This window comes from Gymnoscopelus microlampas, assembly GCF_963454915.1.
Source record: "Gymnoscopelus microlampas genome assembly, chromosome: 11".
Taxonomy (NCBI): domain Eukaryota; kingdom Metazoa; phylum Chordata; class Actinopteri; order Myctophiformes; family Myctophidae; genus Gymnoscopelus; species Gymnoscopelus microlampas.
Genome location: NC_139948.1, coordinates 15,059,088 through 15,086,480, shown reverse-complemented (window position 1 = coordinate 15,086,480; position 27,393 = coordinate 15,059,088). Strand labels below are relative to the sequence as shown.

The 27,393-nt window shown below is 43.3% G+C and overlaps 2 protein-coding genes across 2 annotated transcripts in view; one reads left to right on the top strand and one right to left on the bottom strand.

The window, feature by feature from the left end:
- The window catches only part of glis2b (GLIS family zinc finger 2b), a 41,114-nt gene extending 36,327 nt beyond the window's left edge, over positions 1-4,787 (top strand). Inside the window, exons 4-7 of the mRNA XM_084071516.1 lie at positions 1,401-1,586; positions 1,722-1,855; positions 3,298-3,416; positions 3,958-4,787. Coding sequence (XP_083927642.1) covers positions 1,401-1,586; positions 1,722-1,855; positions 3,298-3,416; positions 3,958-4,721 — 1,203 coding nt within the window. The 3' untranslated portion in view covers positions 4,722-4,787. The remainder of the gene's footprint in view (positions 1-1,400; positions 1,587-1,721; positions 1,856-3,297; positions 3,417-3,957) is intronic.
- Positions 4,788-18,148: 13,361 nt separating this feature from the next.
- On the bottom strand, positions 18,149-26,589 carry pam16 (presequence translocase associated motor 16). Its single transcript, XM_084071517.1, has 5 exons — positions 26,474-26,589; positions 24,708-24,792; positions 23,568-23,704; positions 20,778-20,843; positions 18,149-18,317 (listed from the first exon to the last, which is right to left on the bottom strand). Exons 1-5 carry the CDS (start codon positions 26,474-26,476, stop codon positions 18,231-18,233), a joined length of 378 nt encoding a protein of 125 aa, XP_083927643.1. The 5' UTR covers positions 26,477-26,589; the 3' UTR covers positions 18,149-18,230.
- Positions 26,590-27,393: the final 804 nt, after the last annotated feature.

The window sequence follows — 27,393 nt, the reverse complement described above, 5'->3', positions numbered from 1 at the left end:
TGCAAAGTAACTAGTAACTAAAGTTTTCAAATAATTGTAGTGGAGTAAAAGTACAATATTTGCCTTTGAGATGTAGTGGAGTAGAAGCAAGTAAAAGCACTGATAATTGGAAATACTCCAGTAAAGTAAAAATACCTCACAATTGTACTTAAGTCATCCTTAAATTGTCATGCACCGAAAATAACAGATCTACAAGCTCACATCTCATCTTTTGTAGATCTGCCTTTTTCACCCCAAATAATATATTAAAGTGACATTCATAGAATCATCATCCTAAATTATTGATGTCCTCACAAGTATAGTAATACAGGCCCGGACGACCTTTGCTGCCTGCGTGTCACTCCCCATCTCTCTCTTCCCGTTTCCTGTCTACTATATATCAATAAAGACAGAAAAAAGGCCCAAAAATGTCTTTTTACATTACATTACATTACATTCATTTAGCAGACGCTTTTATCCAAAGCGACTTACAATAAGTGTATTCAACATAGGTAGGGAACGAAAACTACTAATCACCAGAAGTCTTAAGTGCATTTCCTGCAAAAAACAAGCAACCAAGAGTATACCTAGCGCTAAGGTAAAAGTGCAATATATCAGCTACCTACTTTCCTAAACAGATGAGACAAAATAGCAAAATCAAATGAGCACGAGCTCAGACAAATAAGTGAATCGACTAAACAAGATCCAATAAAACAATACAAAACTAAAACAAGAGTTCGTACAACTAGTTAACAAGTAAGCCAGACAAAGAGGAAGGGTAGTGTTTCCTGAAGAGGTGGGTTTTCAGCCTGCGGCGAAAGATGGGCAGTGACTCTGCTGTCCTGACATCAGTGGGAAGTTCATTCCACCACTGTGGGGCCAGAACAGAAAAAAGTCGTGACCGTGTCGATCGACCAGAAGGACCCCTGAGTGACGAGGCAATCAGTCGCCCCGAGGTGGCAGACCGAAGTGGTCGGGCAGGGGTGTAGGCATCAACCATAGCCCGGAGGTAGGAAGGAGCTGTTCCTTTCACTGCCCTATAGGCTAGCACCAGGGTTTTAAACTGGATCCGAGCTGCTACGGGGAGCCAGTGTAGAGAACGGAGAACGGAGTCTTTAAAAAAGAATATTTTTTTTCTGGGTTATTTTAATTTGAGATTGTTCGGCACAACTGGTGTGTGTGTGTGTGTGTGTGTGTGTGTGTGTGTGTGTGTGTGTGTGTGTGTGTGTGTGTGTGTGTGTGTGTGTGCTCGCGCGCATGTGTGAGTCAAGAAATCATTCAACCTTTCAACCTGGCGTGTATATTTTGGCCAAGTCTGAGGCAAAAATCTTCTAAAAAAAAGACATTTAAAGTCAAGAATTGTAAAAAAAAATAGCTGATCTACAAGCTGACGGATAACCTCGATCCCCTCCTCCCTCCAGGACTCACACATCCGCTACGTGGAGGGCGGAGCCTCCTCGCAGGCCTTTCAGTTCTTCGTGCCGATTGGAGCGGGGGCGGGACTCCACCTGCACTCCTCCATGTTCATTGGCCAGGCCGGCGGAGGCGACAAGCGGGCCTCCCCTGACCTGTCGGCGGACGAACAGCTGGCCTGCCATTGGAGGAAGGTGAGGCCCGGTGACGAGTGAACGGCGCGGTTCCCTTTGACAGGACGCTGTAGTAAAAGTATGAAAATGTTTGAAAATAGCCGATCTACAAGCTCACAATGCGTCTCATTCTCTCTTCTCTTCTCTCTCCCGCAGTGTCATCTGCTCTTCGACTCGCTTCAGGACCTGGTGGATCACGTCAACGACTTCCACGTCAAGCCTGAGAAGGATTCTGGGTACTGCTGCCACTGGGAGGGCTGCGCCCGCAAAGGGAGGGGCTTCAATGCCAGGTGAGTGCGATGATCTTCTTCATCTGCTGGATATGTTTGCCACCTGCACAAGAAGCATTCTCTGCCTTCAATGGATATGTTACAGGTAGATTGGTATTCCAGGTAGAATGGAAAAGAAGCGCTTATTTTCACCGCCCGTCCGCCCACCAGGCATTTCTGTAGAACCAACGCTAGAGGGCAATAAAAGCCAGTCCCACACCACACACGCGCACAACACAAACGAGCACGCACACATGCATGCGCGCACACACGCATGCGCGCGCGCACAAGGGGGCGAGCCTGAGGGGGCGGGCTGGCGGGCTATGTTAGTGCAGCGAGTGGCAGTTCAATGGGGCAAACCATAGAGGGGCAAATGCAGTCCCCACAACATCATTTACGATTCTGTCCCTATCGGTACATAACTCGAACGGCGCTGATTCGAATCAGCAGACCTTGAGGCTGAGGAAGTCGCGCCCGAGCGCCTCCAGGCGCGAGTGCCCGCGACGACCAAAACTATACTTTATCGGCGAAAAAAAGTAGTCCGCGGTTGTTTGAAAAAGTAATGTCCCAAGCGGCAGTCAAACCCAGACTTCCACTGGTAGTGGATGGGGAGTCTAATGATTATCGAAGTGCGCCACTGAAGCTGGTATGTATGTACATCCATGTTGTCCTCGTCGCCGTCCTCCTGGCATCGCAGCCCCGCACCGAGCCTAAAAACAAGCGCTCCACTTCCATTCTACCTGGAATGCCAATCTACCTGTGACAGATACATGACAATACATGCTATTTATCCATTGCTATTTTTTTTCTTTTTTTAATCATGCACCTTATGTAATTGGACATTATGTATTTGATTTGACTGTGCTTTCCTGTTAACCCTTTAAGACCGGGAACGCAACGCTAAAAAGCATTATTTTAGACTTTGGCCAATTCAAAAATAGCAGATATACAGCTTGTAGATCTTCTATTTTTGAAAAATCGAGAAAATCTGTGCAAATATTAGATTTTTTTTTTCTTAAAGCGAACATTTGTAACTCAAATCTTTGCTTCTGGGGGTAACTGGAACAAAATATTTTGAGATGGGGGTTCCACCGCCAAATACAATATAAATGTTGGGGTCCTTGACATGAAAATGTTTGAGAACCACTGACATAGCAACATTAGTTTTTTCAAAAAACTGTTAGGATTTTAGAAGACATTTTGTAGAATCGGAACCTCAGGTCTTAATGGGTTAATCAACTCGTTCTTTGTTCTTTATTATTTCTTTCTCTATGCTAACACTTTCTTGTAACTGCAAATATTGAGGGCTTGCACAAAAAAGGACATTTCACCCACCCAAATTACACCTGGAAATCGTGTGACGTGACCATAAAGTTGATTGTGATTCTACAATGTGATTCAGTCATAAGTGTAATATTGTGTGAGTTCTGATTGACTGTGTGTGTGTGTGTGTGTGTCTGCAGGTACAAGATGCTCATCCACATCCGCACTCACACTAACGAGAAACCCCACCGCTGTCCCACCTGTAACAAGAGCTTCTCCCGCCTGGAGAACCTGAAGATACACAACCGCTCACACACAGGTCAGTGGGCGGAGCGACGCCCATAGACGGTTTCTAATATGGGCACATCATGCATTCATTCAACTCCTCTGTTTAGCTGAAAGTGTGTTAAATATGATCAATTTCTCAGGTTTTTACTTGATGGTGTGGTCAATGGTAATAAAAAAAAAACGGTTTAACCCATTCGGCCTGGAACGCATCTGTGTCACTTTTAGATTTGAGCTAAAAAAGCATTATTTTACACTTTGGCTATTCAAAAATAGCAGATCTACAAGCTCATAGCGCGGCACCGAGTGCCGCGCTATGAGCTTGTAGATCTGCTATTTTTGAAAAATCAAGAACATTTGTGCAAATCTTCGAATATATCGTTTTTTAAAGCGAACATTTTTAACTGAAATCTTTGCTGCTGGGGGGTCCCTGGAACAAAAAACATTGAGATGGGGGTCCGCGACCGAATACATTTTGGGGTCCTTGACATGAAAAAGTTTGAGAACCACTGACATAGCAACATGAGTTTTTTCTCAAAAAGAAGTGACCGATTTCTTTTCCCTCTTTGCCCCAGGTGAAAAGCCCTACATTTGCCCCTACGAGGGCTGCAACAAGCGCTACTCCAACTCCAGCGACCGCTTCAAGCACACGCGCACGCACTACGTGGACAAGCCCTACTACTGCAAGATGGCCGGCTGCCTGAAGCGCTACACCGACCCCAGCTCGCTCCGCAAACACATCAAGGCCCACGGCCACTTCGTGGCCCAGGAGCAGGGCTCCCCGGGCGGAGGAGGAGCGGTCTCCCTGCAGAAGGGAGTGGGGGGTCAGCCCGGGGGGCTAGTAGTGCCCGGCTGCATCATGGGGAAGGAGTCGGAGTTGTCCTCCTACGTGAGCGGGGCCCACCACATCATCATCCCGGGGGGGGCAGCGGCGGCCGCCGCCCTCCTGGGAAGCCACCACGCCGCCCTGCAGGGCCTGTCCCCCATCAGCCCTCGGCCCCTGGACCTCAGCGCGCTGGGCGGCTGCCCCGGCTCCCCTCAGGCGGCCTCCATCCTGTCCTTTCATCACGGCTCCCCGCTCGGCCTGGCCAAGTCCTCCTTCTCGTCCTCGGCCCTGCAGGGCCTGGGCCTGTCCATGGTGCCGGTGCTGGGAGGGGGGGCGGAGCGCAGCAGAGCCTGGCAAGGCATTAAGGGGAGGGGGCGGGGCGAGGAGGGGGGCGAGGACGAGGTGTCCGGGAGGGTGCTGAACCTCTCCACGGCGGGGTCTCATCACGACCCGCTGTCCTGGGTGGTCATCCCTCCGGGCGCTGTGGTGCTTAAGCCGGCTGTGGTCAACTGATGCGCGCACGCGCACACACACGCACACACACACACACACACAGACGCATGCACTCTCACGCAGACATTCCAGAGGGGCTCAGGGGGGGGGAGGGGGGCGGGAGGGAGAACGCCATAGTATGGGTACGGGGGGTGGGGTTAAAGGTGAGAAAAGGTTGGCTCGCACAATCAAACCCAGGCCCACACATTTTGTGTGACAGGCTGGGGGGGGTAAAAAAATAAAGAAACCGATCAAACCCTCAGACAAACTAAACAATAGATAACTTTAACACCTCACAAGATATACATACAACACATGCCTCTTTTTTGTCGGGAACGATACGGCGACTGAGACCTTTCAGGAACATGTAAGCTAGGTGTTTCTATCACATAGGCCTGACTCTGGCCTCCTCTGTATTCTTTTTGAACGTTTTATGTTTATATTCTTCGCTCCGTTCTAATCGGCTGGCTCCGCAGCCTCTGCTCTGTGTTCTCACTGAAGCCCTGGCTCATTAATATGTATTTATAAGACTGTTTCTCATTGACAGCGTGCCTGTGGCCTAGCAGCGAGATAGACACACTATGAAACAGAATGACGCACTCGCGCGCCTAGGCCAGCAGCACCGCGGTAAGGGGGAACTTTCCACTGTCGCTTCTAAAGCTATATGGACTATTTCACACAGGCTCCTGTGATGAATGTGATTCAGACAAACTTGCTGTATGAAAGCAAGTGACATAACACTGGCTCAGATTGGGCTTTATGGGGGATAGGTTCGCGCTTGCTAGCTTCCCACGGTGTCCCAGGGGGTCCCCAGCGAAATGATTGATGGTTTAGGAACCAAATGGACCCATACCAGTCTGTCATGTGTTAATGCAGGGGTCTTCAACGTTTTCAGGCCACGGACCCCCTAGCTGAGAGAGAGATGAAGCAGGGACCCCCCTCTATATTGTATAAAATTGTGTTTCAGATTAAACTTTTGCTGCTCTTTTTCCCCTCTACACCTATAACTCTGCCAAAAATAGCCAATGTACAAGCTCACAACGCCTCGCAGCGCGAGGCGTTGTGAGCTTGTAGATCGGCTATTTTTGGTTCTCCTCAGAAAAGGGATTCTGAGGAGGGTTCAAGTGGTTAATGTAAAAAAAAAAAAAATCATATCACACACAGATTTGGCGGACCCCCTGTAGTAACTCTGAGGACCCCCTAGGGGTCCCGGACCCCCTGTTGAAGACCCCTGTGTTAATGGGAGTCTGTGGCCCAATGCATAGCGAGCTTGAAATTAAAAAGCTTGAGAACCACTGGTGTTGGCAAGTGCTATCCTGAAGTGCATAAAGTCCACTCTGAGGCAGTCAAGCAATACATACTAGTTACTTACTTAATCGTGTAAACTGGCTATAGTTTTTAAACCTCACAACTTGCTGCTAACCTCACTGCTTCCCCAGCGTAACAGAAACCTGGAGAGAGCACCTTGGACAATCTGTCCCCCTTTTTTTTTCTTCAGGGGGGGGCATGGCAAACATTGACCGGCACAAATCACTAGAGTGTGTTTGGTTGCATGCAGACTAGGGGGGCTTGAAATGAGGGCACAGAGCAGTGTTCGGTCTCAGCACAGACAAATGGTGTAGTATCACCTGGCAATGACCAATCGGCACTTCTTATTCGTTTTCATATAGCGTCGTCGGCACCCCCTACTGGCGGCACGATACACCCCAACGTCCCACTTTCTCCACACAGAACTAGTCCTGTTTAACTCCCAAGATTGTCCGACTCTCTTACGGTAATTGAATCAACACAGCCCAGTTTGTGTATGAAAGGGCTTCTGTTGTGATGAACACTAGTGTCTTGTATCTGAGGTGACCGGCCACAAAAGCAGCTGTGAAAAACAGGTGGTCGTCCAGTCGAACCCCTGACGGGGGCCTCTCACCGCGGGCTGGACGTTTTTGTCTCGAGTTCAGCCGTCCCCCAGTTGTGCCAAAAAAAAAAAAAACAGACTCCTGACGGGGGTAAAAGTGGGATGTGTGTGTATCGGTGCCCCGCAGCAGGGGTGGGATGCGCGCAATGCCATGTACAGCTGGAATGATTAGGACGCTAGTAAACACTGCCTCGCTTCTGTCTCGGTCCAGAGGAAGAAAAAAATAAACTCACTCATTTAGCTTCTTCTCGTGGTTTGATTAAGCAGTCAACATGCACTTAGCACACACACACACACACACACACACACACGATATTCTCTTCATGTTTTTTTTTTAAATGAAATGTCACTGCCAGGTGTGGTTGTTTAGAAGCCGTTCTTGCTCGTTCCACTTTCCACTTGTCAGCTTCGCTAATCGCTATGGCGTCATTCCAAGCTTGTTGCCACAGATGGATCATGCAATGCATGTATACAGTACAATGTTTGACTGCACCGTGTTCTACTGGGGTACCCCACGGAGGAGAGGTGAAAAGTGGGGTGGGGGGGCTTAAGAAGAAGATTCATCTTAACACAAGGAACATTCCCTCAAGAGACTGATACACACCCCTTCCTCTCTCCCACCCCTCCACCTCTCCTCTCCCCGTTCCCAGTTGAGGGGTCTTACGTTTCATTCCATGACCCGCATTCCTGTGAATAATCACAGTTAATGCTGATTTTTGTTTTTGTCTGTCGTCGTTGTTTTGCTGTTGTTAAGACGAAACATTTTTCTTGTGATGTTGAAGACGGTTTTAGATTTCATGTTTCATGCGGCGGCTGCTTTTTGTAACTCAGCTTTCTCCTGACCCGAGGCCGAGGAACCGTTCAGGGAGCTCAAAGAGAAACGGTGGAGGGCGTTTTTGGGAGGCGGTCTGGCGGGACGCGCTTCCTCAATGACAATCAAACACTAGATCTAATATACAGAGGAACACTTCAGGTTCAGTGGGGTTTAGCTGGGCTCTAATGAAAGAGTGTATGCCTCAGACATGCTGCCATTTAAAGTGACTAGACTTGTTGATCACCGTCCAGACACTAGACCAGTTTCACTTCAAGGACACTCACAACTCTCAGTTACAGAGCTGTAAGGGTCCATTTAGAACCCCCTTCGAGGAACCCTGAGGGTCCCTGGACCTCACTTTGAGACCCACTGTACTATCTGTGATAGGGCAGGACTCGCACTGCAAAACACATTGAGAAATAACAACAACCAACATTTGTAAAAATGGCAAGTGGCCTTGGGAGAGAGTGAGTCAAAGCCACACAGTAAAATCCTCAGTGTTAATTTAACCCCGTTCACCCTGGTGCCCCTATTTTGGGCATGTCATTATAGGCATAACGGAAATAGCAGGTCTACAAGCTCACAACAATGCATTACATGAGCTTGTAATGTAGACTATTTCGCTAGTAGTCGTATGACAAAGTATGTAGGGTTTAACTCAGTGTAAAAATGGACCAATTAATCCTCGGCGTTAGTTTAACCCTGACAGTTTAACCCATTAAGACCTGAAGCCGATTCAACAAAATGTCTTCCACCCCCCCCCCCAAAAAAAAGATCTATATCAGTGGTGCTCAAACTTTTTCATGTCAAGGACCCCCAAAATTATAAGTATTTGGCCGCCGACCCCATCTGAAAATGTTTTGTTCCAGGGACCCCCCAGAAGCAAAGATTTGAGTTCAAATGTTCGCTTTAGAAGAATATATATATTCAAAGATTTGCACACATTTTCACATTTTTTCAAAAATAGCCAAAGTGTAAAATAATGCTTTTTAGCTCAAATCTAAAAATGACACAGATGCGTTCCAGGTCTTAATGGGTAAAAAAAAAAAACGACCCCAAAAAATGTACCCGCGCCCAGAGAGGATTTTACTGTGCTGGTCAAAGACAATAGAGGAAGAATAAATGAAAGGACAGGGGGACAAGGACAGTTGAAGGGGGGGGGGGGTTCTGAGCAGAAGAAGGGGGACGGCAGAGGAATTGCTGTGGTCTTCCATCTGGCCAGCGACGCAGCCAGCGGGCCTCTCGTCTCTGAAGTCACTGGGCGCTCCAGGCCCGCCGTGGCAGCGGGCTCACACATGCATGCCAGCCAGCAGGAAAACTAGGCCACTGAACTCTGTCTGCCCTCTGGGTTTTTTTTTATAGATTAAACCAAAAGGCTCTACCCTCCTCCCTCTCCCTCTCTCTCTCTCTTTCTCTCCACGGCCACAAATCTTTTTACCAGAGATGAGGGAAAAACACACAAACACAGATGCCAAACAAAGAAACAAAATCTAACCTCCCACGGGTCAGGTTGAGTTACAGCGCCCGTTCTGGGGTGACCCACCCGCTCGCTCTCTCTCTCCCTCTCTCTCTTTTCGTGAGGAGAATTTAAAGGCATACTTGAGTTTCTGTCTCAGTAATTCTTAATTCATTCTTATCACACACACAAACACACACACACACACACACACACACACACACGCAGTGTTTGGTGGCCAATGTTCTGGGGTTTTCCCCCACTGGGCTGGGCACTGCCAAGAGTCCCCTCGATGTGAGTGGACCATCCTTGCACGAGATGTCGTCAGAAAACAGGTGTTAATTGGACTAGCCTGGCGTTTCCGTGGCAACAGTGAAACCCACAGACACGACTGTCCTCTCCTCAGCCTCTCTCCCTCCCTCTCTCTCTCTCTCTCTCCCTGTCCGCCTGTATCTATTCTCCACTGTCGGTGGAAGGTCTGCTATGGCTGGAGAAAGCTGACAAAACATAAAATGACACGGATCCCTCCAGGATCCACAACCTTCGATATTAAAATAAGCTGTTTGATCCATTAACCCTTTGGGCTCCGGTCTGTAATGAACTGCACTTTTGTTCCCCCATTTCTGGATCATACAGACAGGGAGGATGTCAAGTTCAAAATCTACTATAATCATCTTCAGTGTAAAAAAATATGAATTTGCTGATCGTTGTCGGGGACCAAGAGCAATAGGCTCTATGCACAGCAGCCATATTGGAAAGACATTGGGCTGCTTCCTTACTTCCTTCACAGGTGTTACCAATGGTACTAATTAAGGCTCTGTTCCATTTAGCACAGTGGTTCTCAAACATTTCAATTTAAAGGGCCCCCATAACTCTGAGAGTGCACAAATGGAACCAAATAGACCCGTAAGGGTCCATTTGGTTCCATTTGTACACTCTCAGAGTTACATACCCGTAAGGGGCCATTTGGAATCCCCTCAAGGAACCATGAGGGTCCCTGGACCTTTTGAGACCCACTGGTGTTTACTGTTTACAGTGAGCCAACATACAATATCAGCACCCTGTTTGGAACACAACCTTGATTAGCATCATTGGTAACACATGTGAAGTAAGTAAGAGGCGGCCCAATTTCTTTCCAATATGGCTGCTGTGCATAGAGCCTATTGTAGGAATATTCACTGTTGATACAGCCATATATGTCTCAATCTTTTCAAACGTGTTGTTTTCTATCTAAATCTATCACACGATCCTAAAGCGGTACCAGCTCCTGGAGGGTTCAGAGTAATACTAATATCAACACTTAACGCTTAATGCTAGTGGGGAGCGAGAATGAGAATCATAGTGCGCGTAATGGCGCACGATCCAAATCCAGGGCACAGGAATTGTGTTATTAGCTAGCTAGAGGTCATTGTCACTTCCGAGGGGTGCCATTGATTCAAGTGCCACAGGGGTGCCACAAAGGGTTAATGTTAAGACGATGGCCACGTGAGGCCTGTTCCAAGTTATGTTTTTGCACATTTGTGAGATATTCTAATGTCAGTATTTTAAGTTTTCCAAGTGCCTTTTATTATAGGTGAAATATAGAAGCTATACAGTATATGAAAATGATTATATGAATATATATATTTTTTTCCTGGCATCATGTTCTGTGGTTGAACATGCTGAACTCTAGAGTTGTAAAGTCTCCAATTGGTACAACATAGCGGCGTTCTCCTGTTTTAGAGGAATTTTATTACGATATTGATAATAATGTCAATGAAACAAGAAACAAAAATGTTTAATAAAGTTGCATTTGATACAAGGTGTGCGTTCTGCTTTCAGTTTCAACTCTTTACTAAATATGCATGTGAATATGCCTGAAGTGTGGCACTCATGACCCCACAGCGCCACCCTGTGGGGGTCATGTAACACTACACCTGAATATAGAACCAGCACCATCACTATGTTTACTGTAGGTTCTTCACATTATGTCATGTCTAGGATATAGGGCAGTTAATAGACTTAAAATTATTTATTTCAATACAATAATCGACTTGTACTGTAGCTTTTTGTAAAACAAGGTATAAAATAGGTCTTAAAGTGGTTCATAGGTCTTAAAGTGGTTCTATAATTATATCTCTGACTAATCTATTTAGTGTATTATAAAGCATCAATTATTATCATTGAGAGAGTATGTTTTGCCCCCTGTCCGTCCGTCCGTGTGTCCGTCCGTGTGTCATTCTGTCTGTGTACAGCTAATCTCTGGCACCGTTGGCTTGCTCGCAGTGAAACTGTGCACACACATTCCCTGGATGCCACAGAAGAACCTCTGCCCACATTTTTTCACATGGGTCTTTTATAGCGCCACCAGGAGGCCGATTTGTGCAAAACATATTTTTTGACAGTACTCCTACAGATTTTGTCCAAATATCCCGCAAATCGGTACACAGTATCTCTATAGTCATTAAACGAAACAGATCTTTCAGATTTTTCATGTTCCATCCTGATTGGCTAAAAATGGCTTCCAAAGTTTGCAGGAGTGCTCCGTTTTGAACAAAATGCCTCAAATCATGAACACAGCATGCAATTACCTTGAAATTTTGCACGTACATTTCCACTATGCCGAGGAAGAAATGCCAATTGAAAATGTTCAAATCAGCCTCATGGTGGCGCTATAACAGGCCGATTCGTGTTTTTACTTATAACTGCACCGATCTGTGTAAAACTTTGTAAGCGCACTCCCTAGAGGTCAAGGAAAAACCCTTGCCCTGCATTTTTCACATCTGCCTTTTATAGCGCCACCAGGAGGCCGACTTATGTAAAACATTTTTTTTATATTGCTCCTGCTGATTTTATCCACATTTCACGCAAATCGGTACACATGATCTCTATAGTCATGTGATCAAGACGGATGTGTTTGATTTTTCATATTCCATCCTGATTGGTTAAAATGTACATCTAAAGTTTGCAGTAATGGCTTGTTTTGAACAAAATGCCGCAAATCATGAACGCAGCATCCGATTGCGGTCAAACTTTGCACGCACATTCACACTATGTTGAGGAGCAAATGCCACCCTTTTAACATTGGCCTGTTATAGCGCCACCAGCAGGTCTAATTTAGCAAAACAATTGTTTTGAACAAAATGCCTCAAATCATGAATGCAGTGTCCGATTGCCGTGCAAGGCCTAAGAAGAAATGGCCACCTTTTCACATTGGCCTATTATAGCGCCACCAGGAGGCCACAATAACCTACCTGACCTGGCGGAGACCTGTGCTCCGAGGAGCACTTTTTCTAGTTTTCATCTTATTTCAGTGATGTTGCTAGGTTTTCAATGCAATGGGTCCTGGGATGCAAGGGTGGTCTTTTAGATGGGTCCCAGGGACATTTTATGGGTCCCACAAAAATGCACAGCGTTTAACTCGTGTTTCATCTTATATGGTTATATTCATGTAGAACATGTATCTGAAAGAAAAGTACACAATTCCAAATCCGACAACTAGTACTTGTAGTACTTGATTTTTTTTTTACATTAACCACTTGAATCCTAGCATCCCTTTTCTGAGGAGAACTTTAGCCAAAAATAGCAGATCTACAAGCTCACACTTGTGAGCTTGTAGATCGGCTATTTTTGGAGTTATAGGTGTGTAAAGGGAAAAAAGAGCAGCAAAAGTTTATCTGAAACACAATTTTATACAATATAGAGGGGGTCCCTGCTTCATCTCTCTCTCAACTAGGGGGTCCTTGGCCTGAAAACACTGAAGACCCCTGTTCTACAGGGAATTATTTGATATCTGGCTGCACGGACAGACACAAGAATCACAGCTGCCATTAATGAGTGCTGTTCAGTGTTGATTGCCTAGTGGTCAAATTGGGGTCAACGAGCCATCGTTAACTTGCTTTGAAGTTGGGCTGTAAGTTGCGCAGCACTTTCACTCTCTCTCCCTCTAGCAGCAGCTCGCAATGCCCTGAGACAGAGTGAGAATACTTCTCCATACGGCGGTGTTTTACCGAGATTTTTCTTGTTTCCTGCACTATGCCTTGTAATCCGCGGACGGCTTTGAAATCCACGGATGGCCTTCAAATCCGCGGTAATTTCCGCTAAATTGTAGTGCGTCCCATGGACGCAACGAGGGTGCCGTGAATGCGTCCTTTTTCAATATGGTGCGTCAGAGACGCAGGACGCAGGCCTATGAGCATCTCTGTTATTTTAGTTTTTCTTTTATTCTAGAGAGTATGTTTTGCACCCTGTCCGTCCGTGTGTCCGTGTGTCATTCTGTCTGTCTGTGTACAGCTAATCTCCGGCACTGTTGGCTTGATTGCAGCGAATATGTGCACACACACTCCCTGGATGCCAATTCAGAACCTCTGCCCCACATCTTTCACATGGGCCTGTTATAGCGCCACCAGGAGGACGCTTTTTGCAAAACACATTTGATAGTACTCCTACAGATTTTGTTCAAACATCACGCAATTTGCTACACAGTATCTCTATAGTCATTAAACGAAACGGGTCTTTCAGATTTTTCATATTCCATCCTGATTGGCTAAAAATGGCTTCCACAGTTTGCAGGAGTGCTCTGTTGTACCTACCAAAAAGTGACCTTTTCGGATTTACAGAGGACTATGTCTAAAAAAAATGTAATGCAAATTCTCTCTATCACACACACACACACACACACACACACACACACACACACACACACACACACACACACACACACACACACACACACACACACACACACACACACACACACACACACACGCGCACACACTTCCAATAACAGTCACAACACAACCGACCTGATAGTGTAGATCAGCCTTCAATTCCATAGCCACAAACCAACAGTCACTGAACATGTTTCACTGCCACACCGGGCCCCAACAGCAACAGAGCTACAGCAACAGAGCGTGGGGTAGCGTGGGGTAGCTATGTGTGTGGGGGTGTATGGGTGGGTGGGTGTGTGTGTGTGTGTGTGGGGTGTGTTTGTGTTTATAAAAGCTCTGACAGCAACAGAGCTACATCTTGAACAACATCAGCACATGACACGTACAGCATCAACAGCATACAACAAAAACATCATACAACACAAACTGCAGCAGCAGAAGCAGCATCCAGCAAAGGAAAAGGAAAAGTTACTGTAGGTGTGTCACAATTATTACATAATCACCTGATCGCAAGTATTTGAGATAATCGCAATATTTTTTCAGATAATCGGCATAATCATTTCCATGTTGAAGACATTGTTCATATGTTTTCAAACATTTTCAAAAATAGTGGAAATAGCAGACTGCTATTTCCATTATTCATGTTTTTTTTAAAGTATAAAGTTATTGAATTACGCAAATTATTTCTCATATCTGACCCGTGCACCTTTTGTTTACGAAGACAGACACATTTGTATTAATAATGTTACAATGCTCAATGTACGACGCAATAATTAATTAATTTGGCCTAGTTAATCGCAATTATTTGAGCAACAATTAATATGTCATAATCGTGACAGCCCTAAAGAGGTTCCTACTTTGAGTCGTCTTCATCAGCCGTCTTCAGGGGAAACCCCCGAGAAGGACGAGGTCTTCGGCCGTTCGGACCAAGTCTTCGGAGGAATCCACCATGCAGACAAACCCATGGATAGAGAGAGATCTCCAGATCTCCATCTCTAGGGCAGGGCATCCTCGGATCATCGGATGAGCCTTCCAGCAGGCGTCTCCCATCATCTTCATTCTCCATACATCAGGTTGGCTTCACCAGTACTTTACATCTCTCTGGTTAGCTTCACCAGTACTTTATTAGAGGTGGATGGTCTGGGAAGGTGTTACACTGTAGGTGAGAACCTCAGTCTTCTGGGCATTTACGTATGTGTGTGGGGGTGTATGGGTGGGTGGGTGTGTGTGGGGGGTGTGTTTGTGTGTGTGTGTGTGTGTGTGTGTGTGTGTGTTTATAAAATAAAAAAAGGGTTAGGGAGTCATCTAGACCTCCTAGTTGTAGTAGTGAAGCCCAGTTCTTGCTCCCCTCCTCCACTGATGGCCTGTCTTCATAGTCCACGCTTATAATGAAGAGGAGGGGGAGGGGGGTGTGTCCCCTCCAACACCTCTGCCAGCCTTGAGTATCTGAATGAAAGAAAGAAAAATTCAAGTAACCGAGAGCCACATATACGTATACTGTATCCTGTCACAACATACACAGCCTACCTAGTATATGTATACTGTATCCTGTCACAATATACAGCCTAGTATACGTAGAGCTTGTAGATCGGCTATTTTCACAATGTTTGCCTCTTTCTTACATAATATTTGACCATTTGGCCAATTTAGTATTAAAAGTCATTAAATTGTAAACTTTATAAATGTGCAAATACCCTGTATACACTTATAGGGCATAGCAGTGGCGGCCATTTTGTGGTGTCACAGATAGAAAACCCATTAATTTTTCCCATGGAGATTTAAGACATTTTTAAACATTTTTTTATAAATTATTAAGCCTGGAACCAAGCCATCCAGGATCCTGATGATACTTACTGATACTTGAGTAAAAGTACCAATACAGCAATTTTGAAATACTCTATTACAAGTACAAGTCTGGTATTCGAAGTCTTTTACTTCAGAATACTTCAAAGTACAAAAGTATTGGCATCAAAATATACTTAAAGTACCAAAAGTAAAAGTACTCAACATTATGCACAAGCGTTACGATGTGACGCGTTGTGAGTTTGTAGATCGGCTATTTTCAAATAGCCTAACTACTGTATATACAGTAGGGCAGGCTATAGGGCTGAAGTGGTATGTTTTGTAATAATAATCAAAATCTACAAAGTAACTAGTAACCAAAGTTTTCAAATAATTGTAGTGGAGTAAAATACTTGTCTCTGGGATGTAGTGGAGTAGAAGTATTGGAAATTTAAAATACTCCAGTAAAGTAAAAGCTCCTCAAAATTGTACAGTACTTGAGTACATGTACTTAGTTACTTTATACCACTAACTAGGCCTGCATAGCCTGTCTTAGCATCACAATCAAACACAGCAACAACAATACAACATGACATGTTCACATCACACCACACAGCACAACAATGCTTCATCCTGACTAGTTGTTGCTTTACCAAGTAAAATAAATTAAATTAAAATAAAATGAAATTAAACACACATTCCATCAATTCCTTTAATGCTAAGCCGCTAATTGGCTAAGCTAAGTCACCTGCAGAAACTCACCTCTGTTTGGTCAGATGGAGAAAATGTCTTGTCACAAGCGTGTTTATAGCAGCTTTCACCACTCTGGTAAACACTGACAACTCTACTCAATGTTCATGTAGAGTAATGTTACATTATGAGTTGTTTATTTTGATCTTTTACTTCCATACATTGCAGAGCCTGTAACAAACTGTGTGTGTGTCTGTCTGTCTGTCTGTCTGTCTGTGTGTGTGTGTGTGTGGGGGGGGGGGGGGGGGACAATTGGAGGACTTATAAAGTCCGCCCCTCCCTCCCTGTGTGGAGCAATAACTAACTACCTCCCAGGGCAGGGTTTCTCAAAGTGGGTGCCCCGTGGCCAGTGGTGTGAAGTAACTAAGTACATTTACTCAAGTACTGTACTTAAGTAAAATGTTGAGGTATTTTCACTTTACTGGAGTATTTACAAATTGCAATACTTTTACTTCTACTCCACTGCATCTCAGAGGAAAATATTGTACTTTCACTCCACTACAATTATTTGAAAAACTTTATTTACTAGTTACTTTGCACTTTTTCAGATATAAATTATTACATTATAAATCATATGCATTAACCACTTTAGCCCTAGTTTATACATAGGCTATTTGAAAATATCCGATTTACAAGCTCAACAGGTTGTTGAGCTTGTGTGTGTGTGTGTGTGTGTGTATATATATATATATATATCCATGTATGCCATCATATTGTAGTTATGTTAGGTTCATTCTTTAATAATCATTTGTTATTTATTTTACACCTGATATTCCTTCCCTTATTTGTCATGGATTTGAGCCAGCCATGACACTGGGGACACCCTGCCCCCCTGGATTCGCTGTTTATCTGTGCCAGATTACATTATCTGCCATATGTGTTTCTTCAAAACACACTACGGTCATGTGATCAAGATGTATGAGTCAGACCCCATTCCAATTAGCTATGACTGGCTTCCAAAGGGCCCTGGGTAGAAAACCCGGCCTGGCGGAGACCTGTGCTCTGAGGAGCACACTTTTCTAGTTTTGAATTCATTCATTGATATATTACAAATATATATCAATGAATTAATTTTTTTCTTTTTGTAAAACAAACCCTACAAAAACACGTAATCAAAAACATAATCGATAGTTGGATTTATGTGTCCTAGACTAGTAGGGTCTAGGACATAAATGCACATGGGAAGTGGATCAGCACAACTGGATGTCATTGTTTCTGCTCTTAGTCAAGTCAAGTACCTTTATTTGTATAGCACATTTAAAAAGAACAGATGTTGACCCAAAGTGCTTTCCATTCACAATAGCATCATAACGACCTAAATAGTAAATAGTAAAAAATAGTAAAAGAAACAAAAGCAATACTTCATAGAAAAACAGCATAATTAAAAGAACATAAAAGCAATACAAAAAATACATTCAATGACCAACATAGGCCATAAGTTCATTGCCTTCAGACTGACCTGAAGGCAATGGAAAAGAGGTGGGCTTTTAGGGTGGATTTAAACCTTTCAATGGAGCTGGACTTAATGTGCAGTGGAAGATTGTTCCAGAGTGTGGGGGCAACAACAGAAAATACCTGGTCACCTTTAGTTTTAAGTCTTGTTGGAGGAACGGCAAGGAGTATTTGGGAAGATCAGTACCCTGGGGGCGGGAGGTGTAGAAACCAGATCAGAGATGTACTGTGGCGCGAGTCCGTTTAAGGCTTTAAAAACACTAAGTAAAGTTTTTAAAATCAACACAATGTTTCACTGGTAGCCAGTGCCGTTAGGCCAGAACCGGGGTAATATGCTCTCTCGCTTCCTAGCTCCAGTCAAGAGTCTGGCAGCTGAATTTTGGACCATCTGCAGACGAGAGAGAGAGAGTGGACTGAGTCAGCCCATGATACATAGAGTTGCAATAGTCCAACCGAGAGGTTATAAAAAGCATGGATGACCGTTTCCAGGTCCCTGTGTGTTAAAACAGGGTTCAATTTAGCTATGGTTCTTAACTTCGACGCCGTAACAGGCTGGGAATTACCTGCAGATGGACAGAAAAAAATCACCTCATCGAGTTTCACAAGACACTCAAACATGACCACAGAGTCAGAGAGTATAGAGAAAAAGATAAGGGTTTTTATTGAGGTCATAATTTACAGAGGATGGGGACGGGAAGGGTTGGCCGAGCATCGTTCTTCATGTTTCCGTATTTCGCGCTTTCTGCTGACTGTCCTGTGCCTGAATGCTGATCTCCTCGTCCAGACGCTCCTTAGCCCGCACCACCTGGAAGCACACAAGACACAATGCTGTCATTACAACCTGCAGCCACCAAGGAATGGAATAGTCTAACCCCATCCCTCAAAAAATGCAGTTCGCTGGGCTCATTCAAAACAGCCCTAAAAACTCATCTTTCTGGAGGCCTAAAGAGGAGCTAGTACCAGTTTCCCTGTAGACAGACGACCCCCCCCCCTCCCCCCCTTTTTTTTGTACATACTTTTTATTTTATTTTCTAATGCTTTTTTTGTGCATATAATTTTTGATTTTCTCATGCCTTTCTTGTACATAATGGTATATATATTTTCCTCTGTATTCTTTGTTGATTTTTTAACTGTTTGGTTGCTACTATATGTCTATGAAATTAATTCAAGGACCCCAACGGAAACAAGCCCGCAAGGACTTTTTTGGCCGGACCTTTTTGGCCGGACCTTTTAGACAAAAGCATTATAAATGTAACTGTGTTGTTTTACATTCTTTTGCCTAATAAAACATTCAATCAATTCAAATCAATCAAATACACCACACACACACACACATCATTTTTATTAATGATTTGGCCAGACAGGTAAAACAACTGGAGAAAGGGGTTACATGTGGTCAAGTATTTGTAGATATATTGATGTATGCTGATGATATTATTTTACTCTCAGAAAGTGAAGAGGATTTACAAAAAATGTTGACTTGTGTTAATGAATGGTGTAAGAAGTGGAGAATGTGTATTAATCAAAAGAAAACACAAGTAATGCATTTCAGAAACCCAGGTACAGAAAGAAGTAGCTTCAAGTTTAGTGTGGGTGATAAACAACTGGAGTTTACAGATAAGTACAAGTACCTTGGTTTGTTTCTAGATGAAAACATGTCCTTTCTTCACGGTGTATCTGCCCTAGCAGATTCTGCCGGTAGGGCATTGGGAGGCCTCATTGGCAAAACCAAAACGTTGAAGGACATGGGCTATCTTACATACTCTAAATTGTATCACACATGTGTATGTCCCATTTTAGACTATATTTCGGGGGTTTGGGGGTACAAAAGGTTTCAGTTAAATGAACGTGTCCAGAACCGGGCTATTCGATTCTTTTTGGGACTACATAAGTATGCGCCAATTGCAGCATTTAATGGAGATATGGGGTGGGACTCCTGTGAAATTAGATGGAAGGCCAGCATGGTGAGTCTCTGGAACAGGTTGCTGTGTCTGCCATCCAATAGGGTGGCTAGTCAAATTTTTTATTGGGATCTGTCCGGAGAAGGGGAATGGGCCTCTGAGATCTTCGAGGTATTGAGTGCATGTGGTCTGGAAGACCATTATCTCCAAAGACAAACTGTGAATATTGAGGAGTTTAAAAACAGAATCCGTGAAAAATACATACAAAGCTGGTCTGAAGAAATTTGGCAAAAGCCAAAATTAAGAACCTATTGTCTTGTAAAAAAAGATTTTAAATGTGAAAATTACGTTTTGTATAATTTGGCAAAAAGTCGGAGGTCACTTTGTGCGCAGATAAGGTGTGGCATTCTGCCATTACATATTGAAACGGGAAGATATAGAGGCGTAGCTGAGGAGGATAGAATTTGTGAATATTGTGATTTGAATGAGGTGGAGAATGAAATACATTTTATTTTATTTTGTCCCTTGTATGATGACTTGAGAGATATATTGTTTAAAAAAGTCCACACCCCTGATCTAAACTTGATAGATTATGAGAATGGTGCCTTAATTGAATTTCTTTTTCTTCATATTTTTGCTTTTTCAGAATATCTTTATAAAGCGTGGGATAGAAGGAGAAGGGTGACTTATAATAGATGAATTCCTTTATAAATATGTATGTATTCTATATGCAGGTATATATAAATGTATGTACTGTATGTGGTTTGTATCAAATCAGGCTGTATTATGAGTTGCTGGTTGGGTGTACACTGGAATGTCTGTAACTTTGTTTTGTTTTTTAGTTTAAAATTGATGTGTCTGATAATCCCATGAGGGATGGGTCAAGAAATTGTCCGGACACGGAAATAAAACATTCATTCATTCATTCATTCATTCATTCATTCATTCACACACACACACACACACACCATAACCTGCAAATACACCACACACCATCATTCGTCATTACAAAGACAAAGAACCTACCTGTTGACTATTTACGATTCTAGTTACGTTATCCAGATTTAGGTTGGTCACTCGTTCACATATGCTAATGTATGTACATTTTATAGATAGATGTATGCTGTTTGCATGTCCACAGGTGCTAGGTATGTTATATAGATACATCCTACTGTAGGTTTGATGTCTACCTGGTGCCCTAGTTACTTTGTTGCACTTGTTTTGCGTGGTAAATATCACATGACGTTGGGTACTGTATCATCACACATGTAGGCCTACACAGTACTGTACATGTACACATGCACTTCTTTTCCATAGATCACTACAGTAACACAACAGTACAAATGTGCACATGCCATTCTTACCTTTGACTGGAGATAAAATGAGCCGCCCACTGCCTTGTCGTTGACTTTGAACAGGTGTTCATAGTTCTGTGGACAGATGTTATACAGGTAGTTAGTGAAGCTTCACAATGGGTGCGTTTACATGCACAATATTTATTCATTCAGAATGAACTCATTCCGAATAGAAATGTATACCCAACTGTTTACATGGCACCTGAATAAAAGTATTCCTGTTCCTCAATCGTTTACATGAGCAAAGCATTCATTCGGAATAGAACTCTGGTCATGCGCAGAGTGCTTCGGGCCGGGTTGGGGACGGGGGGAGGGGGAGGGGGCGGGGGTGTTTGACAGGTAAACATATGTATTATTTACCTCTGGCAGCCTTGGTAATGAATAATAACAATTTTGGCTACACGTACATGGATCTTTTTCTAAACGCACATTTTTGTGTGCGTTTGGGCCTTTCAGCCACACGCAAACAGTGTTTTTGGCCGCTAAAACGGATATTTTTGTAAACGGATAAATAAGTGAAGGTTTTCCAAAACATGCGTTTCAGTGGATCTGTGTGGACATGTAATCCGGAGATTTTGAGAAACGATGACGTCATCGCGCATTTGCACATGGTCATTATAATAAATAAATAGTACAATAATACATAAACCGGACCGCTCATGGTCATTATAATAATAAATGAAGAGAGAGAGAGAGCAACACTTACAGTCTATGAAACAAGGCACGCTCTTTTATGGCTAAATAATGTCATACTTAATAATAAGACAGTGGTGGGAAAAGTAGCTCATTCACTGTGTGACGAAAACCCTCTTTCTCTGCGCCAAGTAGAACACACGGCGCGCACACAGATTGAATGTGGGGTCTGTCGTCCTAAAACACAATCGCCCCGGTGCCGAGAGTCCCTGCTTTATAGTGGTGTTCGATGTTTTTACATTGCCAACTCTCACATGTACATAAACGTTCAGATTTCAAATATAAAGTGCTTACCCCTGACGTTACAAGGCGATCCGGACCACGATAAGTACCCGTATCTCCCGTATTGTTCAATAAAAAGCATTTTAATCCGATCGTCGGCCATTTTCTCCAAATTTTCTCCGATGCTTTCAACCATGCGACACCAATGGTTGGAAGGTGTATTGCACTCTGATACATTACCAAAATAAAAGAACAGAAAAAGAAAATGGCTGGCGATGGGATTAAAATGCTTTTTATTGAACAATACGGGAGATACGGGTACTTATCACGGTCCGGATTGCCTTGTAACATCCATGGCTCAGGGGTAAGCACTTTATATTTGAAATCTGAATATAAACCAGAGACTCGACAGCGTCATGTGAACCATGGCTACTGTTTGCGCTGCAGCTGAGCCCTAATAATGTTGTTTTCGTTTATGTTCACGTATGCTGTTCACGTATGCTATTAAAATAATGCAGCTATTGTATTTGGCCCCTCATATATATAATTATAAAATCAATGTAAATATAAAATCTGATATAAAATTGAAACATGCAGTTGATCGATGCGTTTCTGCGTCTACGTGTGGACAGGGATTTTTGTTTATCTTTGTCATGTGGCCAGGGATTCTTTTTAAAAACGGAGGACTAAAATATCCGTTTAGTAAAAGATCCATGTACGTGTAGCCAAGGCCTAAGTCACGGCTGCCAGAGAGAAATAATAACAAGCCACAGCTCACGCTCAATCAAAGCTGCCAGCTATATAGGTAAATGAGGAAGAAGAGAAGAGAGACAATAAAACAAGTTAAGAGAGAGAAGGTAGAGAGAAGGTTTGATAATGGAAGCACACCGCATCCTGGCTACGGCCATTGGTCTGCTATTGATGAGTTTAATGCAGCAAAATCAGCTCCTGTTATATTTGCTGCTGACCCGGAGGAGGAGCCGGTCGGCGGAGAACTACGCGCGTCTGCGACTTGGGCTTGGAGCGCCAGACTCCACATGGCTTGCGCCTCTCCCCCCCCCCCACCCAGAAGCACCGCGCTAGCCAATGACACATGCGCAAAAGAACAAATGTATACCAGTCTGATACCAGTGCGTTTACATGGGCAATGTAGCCCGATTCTATCGGTATATACCAGCCCTTCAAACCCGAATGAAATTTCATTCGGATCAGACCGGTATGGCCATACCGATGCGTTTACATGAGCAATTCTATTCTGAATGAGCATTCATTCCGAATTGAAGTGGAATAAACCTGTCCATGTAAACGCAGCCACTGTCTTCACGCCAAACGACCAAATTCATTCACAATATGCATAAATCCAAAACAGTAAACAGAGCAATTCTATGAAATATCACTGGCTCACGGTCGTATCATTTACTTTAACCCATTAAGTCCTGGAACGCATCCGTGTCACTTTGGATTTCTTTGGCTATTCAAAAATAGCAGATATACAAGCTCATAGCGCGGCACCGAGTGCCGCGCTATGAGCTTGTAGATCTGCTATTTTTGAAAAATTATGGTATATATATTTTTTTTCTTTCAAAAAACTGTTAGGATTTCGATTTTTTTAAAAGAATCGCCTCAGGTCTTAATGGGTTAAGCCTGAGTTATACTTTGGTTGCATGCCGGTGTTGTGCACCAAAAATAGCGGATCTACAAGCTCACAACACATCACACTACTGTACAACGCGTGGTGAGCTTGTAGATCAGCTATTTTTGGAGAAAGGCACCGGCGTGCTACTAAGAATAACACTTTTAGATCAAGGTGCTTGTGCAGACTACGGGTGTGTGTGTGTGTGTGTGTGTGTGTGCGTGTGTGTGTGTGTGCGCGCGCGCGCATACCTGCTGGATCTCCTCCGGGGTGAGAGCTGTGATGTTGAGGATCTGCTGGGCCTCTTGGAGGCTCATCCCAGAGATGCTGGACACCGCAGCGGACTGCTGCCCCGAGCGGCCCCTGGCCTGCGCTGCTGCTTGACTGGCTGGTGGTTGAACACACGGCAGACTATTAAATGCTTTACTTTATGACACGCCAAAGCAGATTTGAATTATTAGAACCTTTATTCAACCAGGTTATTCTCATGGACGTTAGAAGTTAGTCTTTTTCGAGGGAGCTCTGGCCAAGATGGCAGCAACACAATGTTGCAAACGACATAAAAACAAACACTGAAGCTGCATTGCGTCACGTATTTTACAGAATGACACATTATTTCAACCAATCAGCTGTTAATATACAACATAACGAGTACATCTGCAGTGGTTGAAGGTATTCTCCCAACTCCTCCATTTAGACCCTGGTGTTGGTGTTATTTTGTTTCATCACGTCTAATTTCAAAAGGTCTCTCTCCTGATTGGTTGAAAAGGTTTTTTATGTTTACTAAAAAGCTGGAGAGATGGGAGACTAAATGTGAGGTTTGAGGTTGTTTCAGACATGTTCTAACTAACAATAAAGACAATAAAGCTGATATCTTATAAACTTTTGGTGGAACCGCTGTTATAGAGCATCAATGTGTTATAAAACGTAAGGCAGTGGTTCTCAAAGTGTTTCGTGTCAAGGACCCCCAAATTGACACTTATTAGCCTGTGGACCCCCATTTGAAAAGATATGCCAGGGACCCCCATAAGAGAAGATTTTTACGGCTCTAGCAGTGATTCGCCACCATTTTAATTTCAAGGACCCCCTAGTTTGACATGCATTAGGGCTACGGACCCCCATCTAATGGCATTTCTATCTCTGGGACCCCAATTCATATTGTAAAATCAATGTTAATTTAACTCTGAGAGTGTACAAATGAAACCAAATGGACCCGAACGGGTCCATTTGGTTCCATTTGTACACTGTCAGAGTTACAGACCCATAAGGGTCCATTTGGTATCCATCATTTAGCTGGGGACCCCCTGGAACTCCCTCAAGGACCCCTGGGGGTCCCCGGACCCCACTTTGAGAACCAAAGCCTTAAGTTTCACACTGACATGGACCCTTACCTGCATATTCTTGTCTTAAGGCTTTAGCAAACGCCCGGCCCACCACCTGCGCCCCCATTACAACGATCTGAACCAAGTATTTCGCCTGCATGAGAAAAACACTGTTGGTTAGTAAGTAGATCTTCATTATGAAGCAACATGGCTATTTACACTCACTTTTCCAAAAGTAACTTAACTTCCACAAATGGAACCACACAAGGGTCCATTTGGTTATATTTCATACCCTCTCAGAGTTAAATATTCACAAGAGTTTGAATGATGCGTGTCAATTCATCCCCTTTCTCTGTGTCATTCTTTTCACTTGCGCAAAGAATTCAATGCAGTCATATATACATCAGTGGATTTCAACCTTTTTTTGCGTCAAGGACCCCCAAATTGACACATATTAGCCCAGGGACCCCCCTTTGAAAAGATATGCCAGGGACTCAACCAGTTTGATTTCTTGGGGGTCCCAATCTACACAGTAGTATCATCATTAGTGTTCATTTAACTCTGAGAGTGTACAAATACACTTTGGCTCCATTTGTACACTCTCAGAGTTACGGACACACAAGGTCCAATTTGGTTCCTAACTATTAATTTGTCTGGGGACCCCCTGGAACCCCCTCAAGGACCACTGGTTGAGGACCACTGATATATACAACCAAAAGGAAATGTTATAATATAAAGGAAACATTGTTACATTATAACAGTGGTTCTCAAACTGGGGTCCATGGATCCTAACGTTTCTTTGAGGGGGTTCCAGATGAAGTTGAACCCTAAGGCTACAGGTCTTTAATTACAGAACCAGTCTCTCAGTTATGGGGGTCAAAATAAATAAATGTACATTTTGAGAGAACCACTGCATTATGATTCCACTGACAAATGACAAATACGTCATTGAACAACATGCAGGCATGCAAACAGCCCCGAGGTGAAAAAGGTGACAACATTTTTTCTTTCGGGTCAGGTGTCACACAATTGCCCTATTTGGGTTCAAAAAGGTGACTGTAGCTGAAAAGTGACACTTTTGCATGTCTGAACATGCTTGATATTTCATATTTCTACAAACATTCTACTACAAGAATTGCTACGAAACCAAGCTGTGAATAACCAATATAACATGGGCATAGCTGTTGAAGGGTACATTTAGGTCTGACCATGATGTACCCTGCATGATCAAACATATATAGCCTACTTTACATTTTTGTGGGAAATAGCCATTTTAACATTAAGGTCAGGTGACCAGTCTTCATGTATCACACACACACACACACACACACACACACACACACACACACACACACACACACACACACACACACACACACACACACACACACACACACACAGTGTGAGTAAAAGCACAATATTTTCTCTCTAAAATGTAGTGGAGTAGAAGTAAAAGATCTGAAAACTGGAAATACTCCTGTAAAGTAAAAAACACCTCAAAATTTCACTTGAGCTCAGCACTTGAGTAAATGTACTTAGTTACTTAACACCACAGCAGGTGTGTCAGGTGGTGACACTTATTACAATGATCTTCTCTGTTCCATTAACAAGCTATACTGTTGTCCTGAATAATCCAGGACAGTAGTTATTACACATTAACGTTACTTATACTTGACATGACATTAGTACATGACATTACATGCAGGCACGTTACATAAGGAGAGTAAACACAGCACTACCATGTGAACTAGTCCACCATAGTGTCCTTATGTCACCTAACGTCTTTGTCAAGGAGAACATGAACATAACGGTATTTAGGAACATACAGATCTTACCATTTATAATAACGTATAGCATCGACTATGATGAGAATGCGGCGTTTTTCTCATGTAAGATGAGCAGCATGAAGGTTGTCCAAGGGTCAAAGTTCAAGTGCCGCCTCAAAGATGTTGTAGAGTCAAGAGGGCCGAAGGTTTGTCATGAGGCTCACAGTATTAACAGCACTGCCCTCTAGTGGCAGGATGTTCTAACTGACACATCGTTTACTCATGGTGGTGTATGTATGTATGTAATGGCACAGTGGTGGGAGAAGTACTCGAATTTTAATTAAGTAAAAGTATCAACACTGCTATGTAGAAATACTCTGTTAAAGTAAAAGCCCAGAATTCAAAATTTACTTGAGTAAAAGTACAAAGGTTTTGGCATCAAAATGCAAAAGTAGAAAGTACTCATTATGCAGAATGTCCCATTTCACAAGTTTTCAAATGTATAACAATCTTTTGAAACTAGCAGATCTACAAGCTCACAACGCGTCGCGATGCAACGCATTGTGAGCTTGTAGATCTGCTATTTTCAAATGGCCGAAATGTATGGGGCTGAAGCAATTAATGTATGTTTTGTAATAATAATCAAAATCTGCAAAGTAACTAGTAAAGTCTTCAAATAATTGTAGTGGAGCACAATATTTGTACAATATTTGGTTCTGAGATGTAGTGGAGTAGAAGTAAAAGTATTGAAAATTGGAAATACTCAAGTAAAGTAAAACATACCTCAAAAGTGTACTTAAGTACAGTACTTGAGTAAATGTACTTAGTTACTTTACACCACTGGTATGGCATGCTATATTATATTATTATGCTGGCATAATTTGGTTCTGTGATATAAATGAATAAAAACAATTGATAACCTGACGTAACCGCTTAAGCACGTGCTAAAAACCCCAAACAAAAATAGCTGATCAATAAGTTCTCAGCAC